The 18,544-nt window shown below is 56.3% G+C and overlaps 1 protein-coding gene across 3 annotated transcripts in view; it reads left to right on the top strand.

The window, feature by feature from the left end:
* The window catches only part of Myh11 (myosin heavy chain 11), an 89,925-nt gene that overhangs the window by 19,943 nt on the left and 51,438 nt on the right, over nt 1-18,544 (top strand). For all 3 annotated transcript variants that reach the window (XM_027940452.3, XM_071605664.1, XM_027940454.2), the window contains exons 3-4: nt 210-366; nt 15,542-15,569. In XM_027940452.3, coding sequence (XP_027796253.2) covers nt 210-366; nt 15,542-15,569 — 185 coding nt within the window. The remainder of the gene's footprint in view (nt 1-209; nt 367-15,541; nt 15,570-18,544) is intronic.

Genomic DNA, 18,544 nt, shown 5'->3' with positions numbered 1-18,544 from the left:
TAAAACCAGAGTCATCAAACACGGTGCGGGCAGCCTGGCAGTCCGGGCTTGCTCCGGTTCCCCTGTCCCCACACCTGGAAATCGTGACGCTCAGGGCTCCCACGGCCACCCTGGGCCTCAGTTTCCCCGTCTCAGGTGGGAACTCGGAGCACACCTAGTGACCTCGTCCTCCTTCGGGGCCTCGAGCTAAGCCCGCTCTCTGTTTGCAGACCTACTCGGGCCTCTTCTGCGTGGTGGTCAACCCCTACAAACAACTGCCCATCTACTCGGAAAAGATCGTGGACATGTACAAGGGCAAGAAGAGGCACGAGATGCCGCCGCACATCTACGCCATCGCGGACACGGCCTACCGGAGCATGCTGCAAGGTGAGCGCGTGGGACCCACGCTGCGCTGCGCTCGGGCCACCTCTGGGGAGCTGCTGGCTCGGGAGCCCCGCCCACCCAAGACCACGCCCACAACAGGCCCCGCCCACCCAAGACCCCGCCCATCCCTCAGGCCCCGCCCCCGGCTGTGGGGCTTGCTGGGGGCGCAGGCTTGGCAGGCGGTGCTGGGGGCCAGGGGGCAAACCAGGCGCTGTCTGTGTCCACGCCCGGGGAGCCAGGGGCCGAGAGCTGGAGAAATACGGGCATGGCCCCCTCCCAGCGCCGGCCCTGGGAGGAAGAGGGTGGTGACAGCCAGGGCTGCGCCAGCAGATGGCTTGCCCCTCCCGCTCCCCGGCAGCTGGGCGGACACCGTCCCCTCTCCAGCCTCAGTTTCCTCGCCTGTAAAGGGGGTCAGCGCCTCCCCCTCGCCGTCTGTTCTAAGATTGCTGAGGCCGGCCTCTCCGACTCAGGGGCGAGTATGTTTCCCTCACGCCCACGGCCTGAGCGTCCCTCTCTGGAATGCTGGGGACCCGGAGGGTTTCAGGCTTGGGATCTTCAGATGTAAAATGGCCAACCTGCGTCACGGCTCTTAGGAACAAAGTGTTTTAAGGAGAAGAAAACTGGAGACTTACAGAATGGGCAGACTGTGCTCAAGGGTCCAGTTTAAAGTGAATTTTGATGTCTGCAGTAGTGTGATCACCATCCAGACCAAGATGTGAAATATTTCTAGAAAGTTCCGCCATGCCTCTTCCCAGTCAATAGCTCTTGGACACCCCTGCCTGGAGTGGCCGCTGTTGACCTCCATCACTGTCAGTTAGTTTTGCTTGTCCTTGAACTTCATATAAATGACATTCTTATGTGATGTACGTAATGCTTTTCATATAAGCTTCCTCCCCTCCTCAAACTACTTTAGACTAAACAAAAAAGATTCCTTATTAAGAGTGTGAATTCTAGAACAGAGCTGCTTGTGTTCAAATTCCAGAACTGTCACTCACAAGCTGTGTGACCTTGGATGAGCCGCTTAACCTCTCTGTATCTGTTTCCTCCTCTGTGAAAGAGGATTATAGTGACTGTGCCCATCCTCATAAGGCTGATGCAAGGATTAAACAGCTGTTGCACCCAAAGATCGGAACAATGTCTGGTTTTAGAGTAAAAGCTTGTTAAGCATAAACGATCACAGGCTGAATATGCCTAATCTGAGAATCCAAAAGCTCCAAATTCTGAAATGTTTGAACCCAGCGTGAAGCCATAGTGGAAATTCAACACGTGGGAACACAGGGGCTGGGAATTGAGGGGAGCCCTGTGCTGGGAATTCCTAAAGGGCAGGAAGCCAGGGGTGTGCAGGAGATAGCACCCCACAGGGTAGAGGCGTTCAGGTAGAAGTGTCCCAAGTTGCTGGCAGTTAGCCAGGCTCTAGGGCAGGACCTGATCCTTCAGGACATAGGGCTGCCACTACCTCCAAGGACCAGCAGATGAAGCCTTGCAGGGTCAGTCCCAGAGTGCAAGCTGTGTCCTTGAACTTCATATAAATGACATTCTTATGTTATTTACATAATGGGGTTTAAAGCAATGGCTCCTGGAATTAGGGTGTGTATTTGTGACATTATTGTATTTTTGGTGTCCTCAGATGAAACAGTCTTTTAAAAGTGGTTCCCACCCCACTTTGGGAGGCTGAGCATCACAAACGTAGGATGTTCATATGGTCTTTTGGCATGCTTTTGGTTGCAAGTAACATAAGAACTAACTCAAGTGGCTTAAACCGTAGGAGTTTATTACCCTGTATACAGGAAGTCTAGAGGTTGGTGATTTCCGGGTTGCTTGATTCAGGAGTTCAAAAGCAGGCCACTTTGGGGGATTTTCTTGGCTGCTTCCTCATAGTCAAAAGATGGAAGCCATTGATCTGGCCATCACATTGTCAGGTGATAATAGCCAAAAGCATGAAAGAAGTAGGAGATTAGGCTTTTACCCCTCCTTCCCTCTAGTCAAGGAGGAACTTGGTCACATGTCAGCCTCTAAATCGAGCATTAGCTAAGGGGGTGTTCACAACTGTTTTAAATCATTTCTGGTTTCTTTTTCTGGAGTGGAGGGAGGTCCCACTAAGCGCGTTTTATCCTACTACTAGAATGAAATAGAATTCTGTCAGGGAAGGAGAATGGGAGACACACAGGTAGGTAGGCATTGCTATAGTGCTCTGAAAATGGGCATTTGTAACTTTGAAAATCCTTAGCATTATAGTCTATTCTAGAAAAATTAAACCCTCTATTTAAGCAAAGGAGAAGCTGGGACCTGTCATTCTGTCACCCAGAGGTCACCATCACTGATGTCTTGCTGTGCAGCCTTTCATACGCTAACTGAGCTGAATGGCACGTAATGAATAGGACTCTGACCTTCAGAAAATTAGCTCCAGAAAAAGGCGACTTTACACAAGGCCATCGGCCATCGTTTCACTGTAGACAGGGGGTGGGGAGGGGAGAAGGTGTGGGCTTGAGAAAGGGTCTGGCAAATTAAGAAAATGGTCGATTTCCCTTTTTTATGTGTGTTTAGAATTCAGTTATAACTGCAGACAGCTGCTAGTCCTTGGATTGAATATAAAATGAACCAAGGGTTTATTTTTGGGGGGGCTTAACATTTTTCCACATGATCAGGGGAGCATGACAGGGGCCCCCTTCCTGTCTCCCTTGAGCTCTGCAGCGCAGCAGGGAAGCCACTCTCAGACTCACTCAGTAGGTCAGCGGTTTCCCTAGGGCTTCTCCATGGTGTTGGTGCCGAGCACAGTCCCCAGGCCCCTCTTGTCTGGTTCCTGACAATGCTCTGACCTCCAGGAGGGAACTGACCCGACTCTTTGTGGCCTTTCCAAGGCCCTTGACTCCGGGCAACACTGCCCCTTGGTGACAGCTCCCACTGGCTGGGGCTCTTGGAGCCTAGTCATCAGCAGGCTGCAGTCCGAGTGGGGCTAGCGTGGTGTAGACCCAAGCAGGTGGTGTAGACCCGGGAGGCTGCTCCGCTGTGCCAGACCTCCCCATGGTCAGTCCATTGAGGCTTATCCCTGGGGCCCGCTGACGCCTGCTGCCTAACTGTGGGCCAGGCTGGTGGATGGTGAGGACCCTGTGTCTCCCCTCCGTGCCTCCTGGGCTCCGTGAGCAGACATAGAAGCACAGTCTGCTGACGCCACTTAGAGATGCTCGCTGGGCTCCTCGGTGACCCCCCAGGAGACGGCAGCCAGGAGCAGGGCACCCCCAGAAGGCGGACGTCTGTGCAGTGGGCATTAGTCCGCCGCCGTGTCCTCGTGCGCCCTGTGTGTTCACCGAACTCCAAGCCTTCTGAACCACAGGGAGGGGACTCCAAACACAAGACCACAGAGCTCAGAGACACATCAGGGAGGAAAATGGAAGCTGGGGAGCACTCTGCACATCTGTGTCCACTCCCCCCTCCGTCAAGTGGGAGTTTGGCTGTGGTAGAGGGACGGGGACTTCCCGTGTGTGCACCACTGGGCACGTTCCTGGCTCGTGTCATTCAGTCTCATAAAGATGTAGAGATGGTGCGTTCACATCCACAAGGTCACCTTCTCCTTCCCCCTCTGTGCATCAGACCCCCGGTCCACCTCCCCGGAGATGATCATGGCTCCTAGTGTATCAGGTGTCCTCCTGGAGTCTATTTTCTTGCATGTGTGAGCAGATATGTCTATTTTCTCCCACCATCTTCCCTATAAATAGTAGCATTTCACACGCGTCACTTTACATTGTGCGAGCTGTTCCTTGTTAGTGTTATAAGGACCCCTCGTTCCTGTGATTTTAAATTTAGTTTTGATTTTTATTAAAAATATTCATGCAGATGATAGAGTCAAAAAACTCCTCCAAGCCTGTTATGAAAAATAGCCCTCCCTCTACTCCTTCCCCAGAGGTAACCCTTATCAACTCCTTTCATTGATGTTTGACTGTTTGCCTTTATATCCTATTTTTTTTTTTAAGTCTGGTAAAACATTAAAATTTTTTTTTTTGTAGTTGTAGATGGACAGCATACTTTTATTTTATTTGTTTATTTTTATGTGGTGCTGAGGATCGAACCCAGAGCCTCACACGTGCTAGGCAAGTGCTCTGCCACTGAGCTGCAGGCCCAGCCCCTTGCCTCTGTATCTTCAAATAACTTGACTATTTTGCTGATATCTTAACACTTTTTCAGTTTTGCCTTTCACCTATTGACTTTTCACCATGGATGATGAGGATTTAACTCATCCACTTTCTTGATTTGCCCTTCTGCCCCATCCTCATACGCCTTATTTATATTACAGATTGCCAATATAGTTAGCCTTAATCTTGATGAGCTCACTATTCAGAGTTTACTATGTTATGACTATAATAGTAAATGCTATTATATAGACATCATTCAGTTCTGATCTCTGCTCTCTCTTGTGAGTACTTTTCTTTTACCGTACGACTTATTCTTTTCCCTGGAGTTAGCAGTTGCCTTTTTTTCTCGCCCCCCCCCCTCCCCCCAGCCTGGTTTTCTGTGTGGCTGCTCACTTATTCTGCCCCAGATTCTCCATCTAAATGTTTTACTCTTGTCTTAATATGTCCAGAATTGTATCAGAGGTCACCCAGTGATAGTCTGTCCTTGAAATGATCTCTACTGTAGCCTTTGGACCTGCCCTGACCCTATTACTGGTAGCGGTCAGTGCTCTTAGGGGGATTCCTTGTTCCCTAATTTCCATCTCTTCCTGTTCCTTGGTTGACTCTCCTGTTTGAATCGCACCTTCTCCAGTAGCTTCCCAAGGAAGGGTATAGATGATCCTGATGTATGGGGATCCTGCATCGCTGAAAGATCAGAAGCTCCTCTAATACTCAGAGGATGATTTATTTGGGTTTAAATGTTTTGGCAAGACGTAAAATCTCCTTCAGGATTTTTAAGGACTTGCTTCATCGCTCTCTAGCTTCAGTTTCGTTTTTGAGAAGCAAAAGCCTAGTCTGATCCTTGATCCTTTCTGTGCAACCAGAGACTCCTCTCCTCCTCCTCCTCTGGAAGTTTTTAGATCTTCATCTCCCTATTCATGGTGATGGGACTTTCGGTGGTTCTGTTCCCCACGTTGTTCTGAAGACCTAGTGGGCGCCCTTGGTTTGTAAACTCATCCACATCCTTGAATTCTGGGAAGTTTTCTTGAATCATTTCCCTGGTCATGTCTTTCTCGCTGTGTTCTCTTTTCCTACTTCTGGAATGGAACTTCTGAAATGGCCCCAGAGTTTTCCTTCTCCGGGCTCTTTTATCTCCTTTTTGTTTTTTCCTTTGTTTTTAGTACTGAGGATTAAACCCAGGAGTGTCGACCACTGAGCCACATCCCCAGCACTTCTATTTTTTATTTTGAGACAGGGTCTCACTAAGTTGCTTGGGGGCCTCGCCAAGTTGCTGAGGCTGGCCTTGAACTTGGAACCCTCCTGCCTCGGCCTCCCGAGCTGCTGGGATTACTTGGAGTCTGTGCGCCTCTGCACCCAGCTCCTTATGTTTTTTTTTTATTCTGTTTACTGAGCAGTTACCTCAACTTTATCTTTCAACCTTTCCACTGAGTTTTTAATTTTGGTATTTTTAAAAAAATTTCCAAGAGCTCTGTTTCTCTCTCTGAATGTTTCTTGGGCTATTCTTTCCTGTGGCTGTGATGGCCTCTGTCTGAAGGACACTCCTTCATGCATCTTCTCTGTTTCCTTCAGATGCACATTTTCCTGCGTGTCTGTGTTGACTTCTTCCTGTGACCGGCTTCCTGGTGATTCTTGAACCTCCGAGTGTGTGGGGACCAAGGAATTGGCGGGAGCTGTGCGCGCAGAGGGCTTGCTGGTGATGACCTTGGCCTAGCTGGAGGGAGCTGGGCTGTTCCCATGGCTCTTCTGAAGTTCCCGTCTCCTTTCCTGGCCTGGTCTGCGTTCCTCTCTCCTGCTCCCTCCCTTCCAAAGGCCCCTGGTGCTCTCAGTTACTGAGGCTTGGGGTAGGAATGAGACCAGGTCTGATACCCGTTCAGAGTCAGAATCCGGGTCCGGGCGTTCAGAATCAGAATCCGGGTCCGTTTCCCTGGTGTTGGTGATCCCGAGAAGTGCCCAGCCAAGAGCAAAAAGTTTTATTTAAAGGGTGGAACAGAGCGAGACAGAGACTCCCCCTCAAAGGAGGGGGTCCAAGGCTGGTGCCCCAGGGAGTGGGGGTGTCCCGCCCCTTCTGTGGATTTCAGATATCCTTTGTTCTCATGCTCCCTCCTCCCATCCTGACCAAAAGGTGGAGTGATCCAGGGGTACTGGCGGCAAGTTGAATCAGCCCAGCTTCTGACCCAGTCACCGGCTACCTACACTGACTGCCCTTTTGCCAGCTCCCCAGGGATGCGTGATCCTGCAGTTAGGGGAGTTGGGGCTCCTTCTAGAACCTCCTGCTGCCGACTGACTCTCCTCCTCTCTTGGAGGAGTTGCCCCTTCCACTTCCTGGCTTCCCGGCTGCAGCTGCAGGTCTTTTTGGAAGTTGCGTGGGCTTGTGGAGACTCCCTTTACCATGGCTCCGTGAGCGCTGGGGAGGGAGGAGAGCTCCGTGCGTGTGTTCACCCGCTGTCCCCTCACGGACATTCCCGACTCCTTTGCCACGTAACTGACAGTGCTGTGGGATGTTACCAGACGTCTGCTAAATGCTCAGGGCTTAGCAAGAATGTTCAACTAATCCTTAGCTACGAACCCACGCAGCAAACAGGACAGATAAAGACCTTTAAACTTCAATCCCGAAATTAATACGGGGCCTGAGTGTGTCGTCCAAAATAAAAGCGAGCTTAGATTTAAAAATAAGGAAGGCCAACCACATGTTTAAATCTCTCTTATGTTTACCTTAATGGCTTTTACAGAACCACAACTATCCAATCCTTCCTTGGCGTGTGCGTGCACTGTGAGCGTGGGTGTCCAGGGCTTGTTGGCGACCCAGCGCTAGGGCAGCCACCACAATGACTCAGTCCCCTTTTGTAGCTGGAGAAATGAGGCTCAGAGAAGTGAAGGATTTGCTGAAGGTCAGATAAATGTTGTAGATGGATTTGAACTTGGCCTATCTGACATCCAGTCTTGCCCAGGGCGGAGCTGCAGCAGGGTCCCCATCCCATGGAGGCTGTGCTCCCGAAAGTCCAGCTCCTCGCGTCTCCCCATAGTGAAGGCCCATAGCTTGGGAGGCAGGAGCTGAGCTCGGGACACCATGGGACACCACGGGGTGAATGGACAGCAGCGCAGCCCTCCCGCAGGCCCCCCTGGGGTCTTCCTCTCCCCCAGGGCTGCTGGGCTGGGAGGGCCTGGGGTGCAGGGAGGACCTGGGGTGCAGGGAGGACCTGGGGTGCAGGGAGGCCCGAGTTCATTCTGTCCTGCTGGCAGGAGCCCTCAGGCTGCGCCCGGTCACCAGAAGTGTCTTGTCTTCACCTCATTAGCACCAAATGGCCACTCTCGGGGGATTAGAACAGATGCCGGGCCAGCACGGGGCCCTGGGCCCAGTCCTCTCCAGGCCTGAGATAAGTCTGCACAGGGAGGTCATCCAAACTGCCCCCTGGGCCTCGCGGGTTCCCACACTCGGTTGTGTCCCTCTGTGCCTGGTTGGCAGGCCCTGGGGCTGGCTCACGCTCGCCCAGCTCCCCAGAGGCTGCTCTGGAACGAGGAGGAGGGAGGAGGGCCTGCCAGGTCCTGGCTCCCTGCTCCCTAAACCCCAGCAGGCTCAGCCCTCGCCCGCAGGACAGGCAGCAGCCTCCCCACCTGACAGAGCGGAGAAACTGAGGCCCCACACGCCAAGCGATGTGGCAGAGCTGAGAGTAATCCTGGAGACCGCCACCTTCTGCCCCGCCGGGAACGTTTTCTCCTCCCTCCAGGGCAGTACGCGAGTTGGTGTAGCTGGTTACTCCATTTAATGGAAGGAAAACAGAGGCCCCCAGAGCCTAAGGGACTGGCTTAGGCCTTAGGACTTAATCTGTTCTGGTTGCTATAACAAAATGCCTTAGACAGAGTGGCTTATAAACCACAGGGGTCTATTTCCTACAGTTCTCTAGGCTGAGAAGCCCAAGGTCAAGGTGCTGGCAGATGTGGTGTCTTGAGGATCTGTTTCCAGGCTCCTAGGTGGCGCCTTGCTGGGCCTTTTCACAGGGAGAAGGGGGAGTGAGCTCCCATTGGTGACTGATCACCTCCCAGAGGCCCAACTCCAAATGCCGTCACCTCTGGGAGAGGATTTCAGTATAAGAATTTTGGGGGAGACACAAACCTTCAGTCCATAGCACCTTGTCACTAGAAAGGGATTGAACTTGGCCCTCAACCCTGTTTTATCTATTTTTAGCCTGTTCTTATCTGTTTTCCTGGTGAAGGACTAGGCTTGGGGAGGCAGAGGGGGTGCCCAGGGGGTGGGCCTGGGAAGTCACCCCACACTGCTCTGCCCCAGGGACAGCTTTCCTGCAGACCCGTCTCCCCATGGGGCGAGTGCCTCTCCGTCTCTGGGGCTCGGCGGTGTGCTCGGCTGTGTCTGGCCTGCCGGGTGGTGGGGACAGCGAGGACCCTGGCACAGCCTTCAGGGACGGCTGGTTGGCACTTGTCTTAGCTCAGGCTGCTCAAACCAATTGATGTCGTCCACTTTATGTGTGAGAAATGTGCTGTCCACCATGCTGGAGGCCGGGAAGCCCCAAGTTCAGGGCACCAGCGTGGGGGAGTCCCGGTGAGCCCTCTTCCTCATAGATGGCACCCCCTCGCCGTGTCCCCATGGGGTGGAAGGGGCTAGCCAGCTATCTGGGCCTCTTTGATGGAGGACACTGATCCCATTTGACCTAATCGCCTTCTGAAACTCCAGTTCTCCACCGTCACCTTAGTGATCAGGTCTCCCCAGTGCGTGTGGGGGTGCCAGCGCTCAGGCCCCAGCAGGCTCCGACTTGCCACCAGGAGCTCACGTCTTGGCAGAGTGGAGAGCAAAGGGGGGTCATTTTATAAAGAGTCAGTACTGAGCTGGAGAAGCCCACATGCTCCAGAGAGTGGACTTGGGGGTTCCTTGTTGTATATGCATGAAGGTGTCCCCCCAGCCTCGGGGAATCCGGTTCCTGTCCCCTCGTTCACTCAGCAGGATACATAATTGACCCGCGCTGGCAAGGCACAGGCTGGGGAGGGAATGTTAATCGAATCATTTCAGGAATGGACAGGCCCTGGACAGAGGCCCAGGGAGCTGCGGCAGGGGCACCCCCTGGGGCCTGTCCTAGGCTGGGGGAGCAGGGCCTCCTGGGAGGTGGCTGGAGCAGGAGGAGGGGGAGTGTGGCAAGTGGGAGTGGAGGCCCCCGAGGTCCCCGGGGAGATATTGGTCTTCTGCTCCCCAAGCCCCTCGGTCGCTCAGTTTCCCACCCAGGTCTGCGGGAAGGTGGGGGCGGGGCTGGAGGAGGAGGAGGCGCCACCTGCAGGCGTGGTGCAGGCGTGGTGCAGGCGTGGTCTGACTCTGGGTTCGCACTTCTCTGAGCCTCGGTTTCCCCGTTTGCCCCAGGAGGGTGAGAGTTGCCTGCTTCAGGTGTTACTAGGGCTCACCTGGCAGTGGCTGGGGGAGCCAGGAGCCTGGTGCCTGGGCAGGACAGGGCCATTGGGGGTCAGCGTCATCTTTCCTTGGGGACCAGGCACTGGGCTCATTCACGTTCGCCCTGCGGAGGGTCAGGTGCCCCCGGCACCTCCTTCAGGTGGGGAGGAGGGTAGGGAGCCCCTTCCTGCTCGTGGTGAAGACGGTCCCTCCGTCCCCACTGGCCTGGGACTAGGGAGACCCCCAGGGGTGTGGGCTTGGCCCCTTCTCCCCGAGGTCCCGGGCAGCCTGGCATAGGGAGGAAGGGAGGGACGCCGAGAGCTCGGCTTTCTCCTTTTATGGTCAGCCTGCAGGACTCTGCGCCCAGCCAGAAACCAGGAGCCTGTGCTTGGGATCCGGCCGAAGGAGCCGGTCAGTGGGGAGCTGGGCACCTCCTGAGAGTCCTGCCTTTGTGCCACCGCGGGGAGGGGCCACTGGAGCCCTGAGTCTCCTTCAAACACCCCAGAGACCTGCACCCCAAGGCAGACCCCAGGCCCCGGAGGAGGTGGGGGAGGTACCCCAGCTCAGGGCTCTGGCCGGGAGGCAGGGCTGCGCTGGTGACATCTCCCAGGCTCCAGCCCTGCAGAGCCCCACACAAGGGGGTCCTGTGTCCTTTCCCGCTCTGAGCTGCGGGGTCTGGGGGGCTCTGCCTGGGCCCCGGGATTGTACACATCCGTCTTGGGGTAGCTCCCTCGGCACGGAGACCACGAGGCCTTCCTGCTGTCTGAGGGACCTCAAAGCCACACTGCTCGTTCCCGGTACTGGGCACGTCCCCACTGTGGTGCCGTCACAGCATGAGGTCGTTTATTTGCCCATCGGGCCCCAGCCCTGGGTCACAAGCTTCCGAAAAGCAAAGATAAGCGGGCCTTGTGGTTTGTGCATCTAGCCTGGCGCACAGTAGGGCCTCGGGACTCCTTTGCTGAGTGAACACAGCATGTCCCCCAGTGGATAGGCGGTCACCCTGCCCCTGCCTCCGCCTGCGCTCCAGGTCAGCACAAGCCCCTCGGCACCTGCTGCCCCCTGTGGCTCTCGGTTCCCAGGATCAGGCACCACCGCCCTTGACCTTCAGGCCTCCCAGGGAAGCATTGGAAACAGTGAGGTGACTGTTGGGTAGCCGACGGACGCACCTGAGGTGTGGGAAGTCGGATCTCTCGACTCGGAGAGGGCATAAAATTAATACGGTTTTCCAAAAACCATGATTGTGGTCTCGTTTATGTACCACGAAGGAATCGGCTTCAAAGATAGCATTTCCTGGTCACTAGTGGACTTGCAGGGTCAGAAAGCCATCTTCGCCCTCTAACTTTAGATTTCCACCAACAGAAAAAGAGGTGCCCACACGCCAGCCGGGCCCCGCCCCCGGCCGTCCCCCCCCCTTCTGTGTCTGTAGGCCCCCCTGCTCTGGCCCATGCATGTGACCAGGATCCCGGACGTGGGCTTTGGTGATGACCTCAGGCTCACCGTGGGCCAGGCTTGCCCCTCCTTGCTGGATGACATCCTGTTGGACGGAGAAGCCACATTTTGCTCACCCACCCTTGGCTGTGGGACAACTCGGCAGTTTCCGCTTCTTAGCTATTACCAATCCTGTAAAGTACCACGGTCATCACCAAACTTGAGAAAAGTAAGAAGAACTCTACAAGCCACATCATGATCGTCCCTTATCATAGAATCTGTACCCTTCCCCCCAAAGTGTTAATGAGACAGGTTAAATAACCATCATGGGAAGTTAATTGCTACCATAGAGAGAAACTTTGGACTACGGGAGCCGGGACCACCCTGGACCGTGAGGCACATTCGCAGAGTGAGAAAGAGCCACTGTTTTCTCCAGGTGCTCGGCCTCCATCTGCTGGGAAATGATTTGAACGAACATCCAGATCTACCATGAGCAGTGTGGGTGGTCCCCTGGAGAGTCGTGCAGTGTGCAAGTCACCCTACTGTCCATGGCAGCCATGCAGATGGTGGGGGTACCATGGAAAGACCCCCTTTTCAGCTCCTGACAGGTGTGAGTAAGAGGCAGCATCTTAGAGGAGGTGACTCCTCAGATGCTGTTTGAAGAATTGAGTACAGTCTACACCCCCAAACTGAAAACAGGTGCTCGCTGAAAGATTTGTATGTAAATGTTCACCACAACCCAGATTCCATCAGTGGAAAAATGAAACTACTCTACCCATGGAGCAGAGTGTCAAGTCACAAAAAGGAATGAAGTAGGCAGGCACAGTGCACACACCTGCAATCCCAGTGGTTCCGGAGGCTGAGGCAGGAGGATAGCAAATTCAAGGCCAGCCTCAGCAACTTAGCAAGACTGTGTCTGAAGTTAAAAATTAGAAAGAGCTGGGGATGTGGCTCAGTGGTAGAGCACTCCGGGGTTCAGTCCCCAGTGCCAACGATGATGATGAAGTACTGATACAGGCTGCAATGTGCATGAACCTCAAAATCACACTCAGGGGGAGAGGCCAGGCCCAAAGGTCCACACATCACATGACTCCATTTCTTGTGAAATCTCCAGGTGAGGTCCATCCGTAGAGACGGAAGGCAGATTGGTGCTGACAGAGGTGCCAGGGAATGGGCCGTGGGGAGCAATGACGGGCACTGTGGTTTATTGGGGGGTAACAAGTACCTTGGAGTTAAGTGGAGGAGGTGCTCTTGGGCCTCGGGAATCCACCAAACCCCACGAGTCGCTGGTTTTGAAGTGATGAATTATGTGTGGACTTCACTTCCATGAAAGAGAATGAATTGTGCAGGGGCAGGGCAGGGTGGGCTCGGGGGCAGAGGATCCCCTGCACATAACTGAGTTCTGAAATTTGCTCTCTGGTCTGGAGTGGACACAGCCGGGGCCCAGGGCAGCACAGGCCTGTATCCCAGGCACAGCCAGGTTGGCAGACAGTGCCCCCTGCCCGCCCTGCCCAAGACCAGCCCTCCCCGGGCTTCCCACGCTTGCGTTTCCGATGGGAACGTCCCAGGCCAGAGGTCTCCCAGTGGCCCCCGCACAGAGCCTGCTCCCCCTCCTGGGGGCCCTGGGACCTCTGAACCTATAAATCTCTCCTGCGCTGGGGCTGACTCTGGGGGGCTGCGGGAGGGTCTGCCGCTCCCTGAAGCAGACGGAGCCAGATAGTCCATCCTCTGCGTCTCAGACTGTTCCTTAAAATAGCGGAGGCCCCTGGGGGTTGTCTCCCGCCTGGCCTCTGATCGCGGGGGCCTGCTTCTTCCAACCCTCGCCCTCTGCCCATCCTGCCTGGATCCATTTTTAATCCGTTTCCCGAGATGCTCTGCTCTCAGTTTCTCCCGCTGGGCAGGTGTGGCGGCACAGGTCCGCGGTCCTCAGGCCTGCATCGTTGGGCCAGCTAGGATGGTTTCCTGTGCACGAGGGATCTGTCTGTCCCCAGAGAGTGCTGGGGACATTAAGTTTTGATTGTTTCCTTCCTTTTTTGTCCTTTAAGGAAGTGCCGGCCGGGGAGTGTGGGTGACCTAAGGAAGGTGAGAGAGGCCCTGGCCTGGAGTCCCACCTGCCACTCACGAGTGAAGGGAGCCAAGGGAGCGGCTGTATCAGTTTCCTCTGGCTGCTGTAACAAGTGGCCCCTAACTTGGTGCCTTATCAGGAATGTCTTCTCTCCCAGCTCCGGAGGCCAGAGGCCTGAAACCATGGTGTTGGCAGGGTTGGTCTCCGTGCAGGCTCGGAGGGACATCCCCTGGCTCCTGGGGACTGCCAGCTGTCCCTGGGGTCCTGGCCTGTGGAGGAGTCTCTGGTCTCTGCCTCCTGCTCCCGTGTCTGTGATCTCCATCTTAAACAAGGAGCCAGTCCTCGACGCTGGAGGACCCTTACCATAATTGTACCTGAGAGACCCTTAATCTAAGTGACCTCTCAGCCCTGAGGTCCCAGGGTTTATTGCTTTGGGGGTCCATGGCTTGGCCCCCATGGTGACCGTGTAAAATCCCCCTGCTTCTGAGCATCGCTTTCCACTGCAGAGCAGAAGCGATGCTGGTGTCCACACCAGGGCTGCTGAGGACCCGGTGCAGAGGCCCGGGGGACATGCAGGCGGCCCCTGCTGCTTTTGTCTGGTTTCCCAGCCCTGTGGTCGTGGTGGTCTGACCAGGCGCAGTGCAAGCTCTTCTCCCCTCGGCCGTTTTTGGTGGCCTGAGGGAGAGGCTGCAGGCGGCTGTTTTGGTGGGGACTGGACTTGGGATTTGAATCACGATCCTTTCGGCCTTGGCCACGTGTGGCTTGATCCTCCTGCTGCCGGGCAGCTTGGAGCAGTGGCTCTGACCAGCCCCATGATCCTGAGGGGACACAGCTGGAGCTCGGCTGTGAGCCCCGGGGCTCAGCCATGGAGGCCAGGAGGTTGGGGTGCATTCCCAGTAGTGACAATCACTGGCACATCACCCCATCCTGAACAGGGCGCCCATGTTCTCCACCCAGACACAAGTACGTAAGGGCACACATGTCTACACAGACACGTGTGTGCTGATGCAGAAGGCGTGTTTTGAAAAGCTGGCGGTGGGCCAAGTCCCTCCTGGCCGCCCACACCTGTCAGACACGCTCCCCAGGAGCCCCGTACCTGTCAGACACGGGGTAGGACCCTGGGGAGGAGGGGCGCTGGCGAGGGGCCGAGCGTTCCCTGGAACTAAGGACCAGGGAGTGGGTTAAAGGGACGCCCACCCCTTTGGCACTGCCCGTGGGCAAATACTATCCTCCAATCTTTGTCATTGGCTGATGGCCAAAGATGTTGGAAACTGTTCCCATGTCCCCTGTGAGGGACAAAATGAGCTTTAGGACCCAGCCCCACCCTCCGAGGCCCCCTGAAGAGCAGATAGTGGTCTATGACATCTGCAGTCACCTTTGACCCCAGGATACCCCCATATCCCTGGGGGGCACCCCAGGGCTGACTTCCAGAGGACAGGAATGTATGGAGGGGTCTGAGGAGCCTGCAGATGGGTGGGGAGGCCGGGAGCCAGCCCTGAAAATGTGACGGACACTGGGGCTGTTCAGGCTCTGGGGACAGCAGTGAGACCCCCTCTATTCCTGTGGTGCCTGAGGTCCGTCTTAGGCCAGAGAATCGGTGGACACAGCCTGTTCTCACCTGTTCACTGGGGCCTGGGGCTCCTGGACCAGCCCCGCCCAGGCTGGGCGTGATGGCCGCTGAGGTGGGACAGATGATCTAAAGGCAGGTCCCTGCCCCTCTGAAAGGAGAGGGAACCAGGTTGGATGTCTCGAAATGTCTGCCCCCACCTTACAGACGAGGAGCCGAGGCATGGGGGAGGTTCGGACCGTTTGCCCAAGGCCGCAGAGCAGAGCTGTGGCCACTCAGGTGTCCAGTCTGTCTGGGTCTGAAGTCTGTGTCCTGGCCACAACCTGAACTGGGCAGGGTGGGTTCCGGGGACCCCCCAGCCCCATCCTCACAGGCCTGGGAGCCCCTCCTGGATGAGTTGGCTTCTAGCCCCATCCTGGGGCTGCCCCTGGGACTCTGCGGCTGCCCTTGGCCTTGACCTGGGCAAGAAGCCCCCTGGGCCTGGCCTCCCCAGCAGGACCAGCAGGCAGGAGCTTGAGACTGGAGGGCCTGGGGGAAGCCCGTCCAGACCCTGAGCCCAGAGCTCCTACCGATTCACGCCCCTCTCTCCTTTCTGTCCGCAGACCGGGAGGACCAGTCCATTCTGTGCACGTAAGTGGAGCGACTTCCTACCTCGTTCTTCTGGAATCCAGAGGCCATCTGTCAAAAAGGTCACGAGGGCGGGCTGTGTGATGTGTTCGGGGGCCCAGTGCTCCGTCCCACCAGGTGCAGCTGAGCACTACGGGGGGTGCTCTCCTTCGGGGGCCACCCTGATCCCTGGGGTGCCTGGCAGCGTCTGGGTCTTGACCTTGGAGCCTGCCGTCCGCTTTTCAGAAGTGCTCTTCCAGCATCTCCCCGAAGCCCCAGGGTGGGAAAGAGATGGGGGCAGTAAATACTTCCCACGTGCCAGTGAGTGCTGGGTCCTGCTGGGCACGGGTCAGAACCTCGGAGTGCGCTGGGGAGCAATGGGAGGGGCCAGCAGGAGATCCAGACGGCTCCCGGCAGGTGTGGGGTGGACGTGGGTAGAAAGTGGGAGGAGTCAAACAAGGCGATCATCAACTCTGCAGAAAACCACCAGGTGGGCAGGAAGGAGGGGGGAGAAGATGGGCGAGGTTTCCCATCAGTATCAAAATGCAAACCAGAGCGCTGGTCTGCGCAGAGTGGCTGCAGTGCGTCCTCCTCCCCTGGAGGTGTGCAGCCAGCCAGAGGGAGAGCTGAGGTTTTGGGGGGGCTGGGGACCGCTTAGTGCCACCTGGGTGCCGTTCCCAGGACTGCAGTCAATCAATCGATGATAGAGAAAACATTTGGGGGAACTTTGCATCTTTTCCTGCCATTATTCCTCAACTCTCCAATGTGTCGCTACGTACACAGCATTTACATCTCATGGGGTCTTATGTAACAGGGCTTGTGCAAATACCGCACCGTTTGATCGAAGGGACTGGGTGTGTGCAGACTTGGGAGGCCCCAGAACCAGTCCCCATGGACACTGGGTGGACTGCACATGTGTCGGGTTGGCTCTGTGGGGAGAGGTGTTCTTCTCCCCCGCCACGGGAAAGCACCACTCGGTACTTGACAAGGAGCGGTAAGAGCGGGCGATGGAGGGCTACCTAGACAGGGGGTGTAGATAGGGACTCACTGAAGGGGCTCCCAGCCTCTGCCACCCAGAGGCTGCGTGTTCCTGGCCCGTGGTCCCCGGCTCCCTCTTCAAAGCAGCAGTTCAGCATCCCCCGCCGCCTCCTTGACGGGAACTTTGGTGTATTGGCTCCGCCCTGGTGATTCCAAGAGTCCCCCATCTCATGTCCTTGAGTTTTTCATGTCTTCTAGGTCCCCCCCCCACACACATGAGCTAACCCATCTGCAGGTTCTGGGGACTAGGACCTGGGCATCTTTGGGAAGGGGCCCGTTGAGTCCCTGTGAGCCAGGCCCTGTGTGAGCTGCAGGTCATCTCCCAAGATGCCATCTTCTAAGATGTGAGGAAATTCAGTGTGGTGGCCGAAGGAGCAGGGAGGGTACCTCTTCCAGGTGCCCTCCAGCTGTGTGACCCTGCACAGTGCACTCGACCTCTCTGAGCTGAGCTCTGGGAGAGGCGATGCAGGTGACAGAGCAGGCACCCGCCCTCTTCCCCGGAGCCTCCACCATCAGCAGAGCCGTGCTGTCCAGCAGGACTCTGGGACAGTGGCTTCTGAGCACTTTCAATGTGGCTAAGTGACCCAGGAATTGAACTTTATAGAAGTTAATTGTGGCTAATGTAGATGGCCTGTGGCCAGCAGCACCCACTGAGGTCCTGAGACATTTTCCACCTCGGTCCACTCCGCTGACCCCATGGCTGACCTCATGGCCTCCTCCAGCGGGGCCCTGTCACCTCCTGCCTAGTCCACTGCTGCAACTCTGAAGCTCTCTGCTCCCCATGTGGCCACACCCACCCACCCGTCCAGCCACCCAGTCAGTGGTCACCGTGAGGACATTCATCCAGGATTCTTGGCAGATGTCCATGGGCGTGGGTGGTCAAGTGCAGACAACGGGGCACACCTCTGGCTTGAACTCCAGCCTGTTCCCAGCTCCCTGCAGCTCAGCAGCAGGTCACCGGACTCCCCAGTCTCCATTTCCCATCCATAAAGTAGGGACAGGAAGTACCTGTTGAGAGGTTGGAGTGTGTGAGTTTTGTCACTGTGACCAAAATGTCTGACGAGTGACCAGGAGGAGGGGGGTCCATCCTGGGCTCACATATTCAGGGGTTCAGTCCACGGGGGGCAAGTCCACGGCTCTGGGCCCAGGTAGGCAGCACATCACAGTGGGGGGCACAGTGACGGCCCGCTCTGTCCATAGCAGCCAGGCAGGGGGAGGGGCTGTGGGGCATCTGCATGGTGACGGTCACGCTCTCTTCTCTCCTGCAAGCCACCCCACCCTGCGGTTCTGACTTCCTGTCTCTCTGGTTCTAAAGGCTCGGTGGCCATTGGGACAGAACCCAGGCTCCTCCCTGTGGTCAGAAGATGGCCCATGACTGGCCCTGCTTCCTGGTCTTGTCACTAACCACTGTCCCCGTCCCTTGGTGTCCAGCCACACTGAGCTGCACACTGCTGCCCACGTTGGGCACTTTGTGGTCACTCTTGCCCGGCCTGGTGTGCCCTGCCCACTGTCCTTCCCAGGTGTCCCCAAGGCAGCTTTCAGGGCCACCCCTTCCCTGGCCACCCGCCTACAGCCTCCCCGCCCCGTCTTCTCAGCCGAGCCCCTGGCCACCTGGGTGGCTGCTTAGCTCGGCTGCTGTTGCCTCCCTTGTCTGGAAAGCAAGGCCAGCGTGGAAGGGGACAGGGGTCGTCCCCTAGGCCCTGCCGTCACACAGCCAGTGCTCAGCAGCAAGCCTTTGCCACTGCCGGGAACGAGTCCCAACCTGAGCAGCTTTCATTAAAAAATGCAGCCCCCTGAGCCACCAGCCCCATGACCCTCGTTACTGAGGGTCAAGTGGTGGGTGAAATCGGCCAGGGGCTCGAGGGGCCACAGGTTGGTGGCAGAGGACAGCTGACGGGAGCCGTGAGCAATCAGGAGAAGCCGGGTTGGGCCGACTCCTGCCACAGGTGACTATGCCACCA

Source organism: Marmota flaviventris, chromosome 19 (genome assembly GCF_047511675.1).
Source record: "Marmota flaviventris isolate mMarFla1 chromosome 19, mMarFla1.hap1, whole genome shotgun sequence".
NCBI lineage: Eukaryota > Metazoa > Chordata > Mammalia > Rodentia > Sciuridae > Marmota > Marmota flaviventris.
This window is presented reverse-complemented; position numbering and strand designations above follow the sequence as displayed.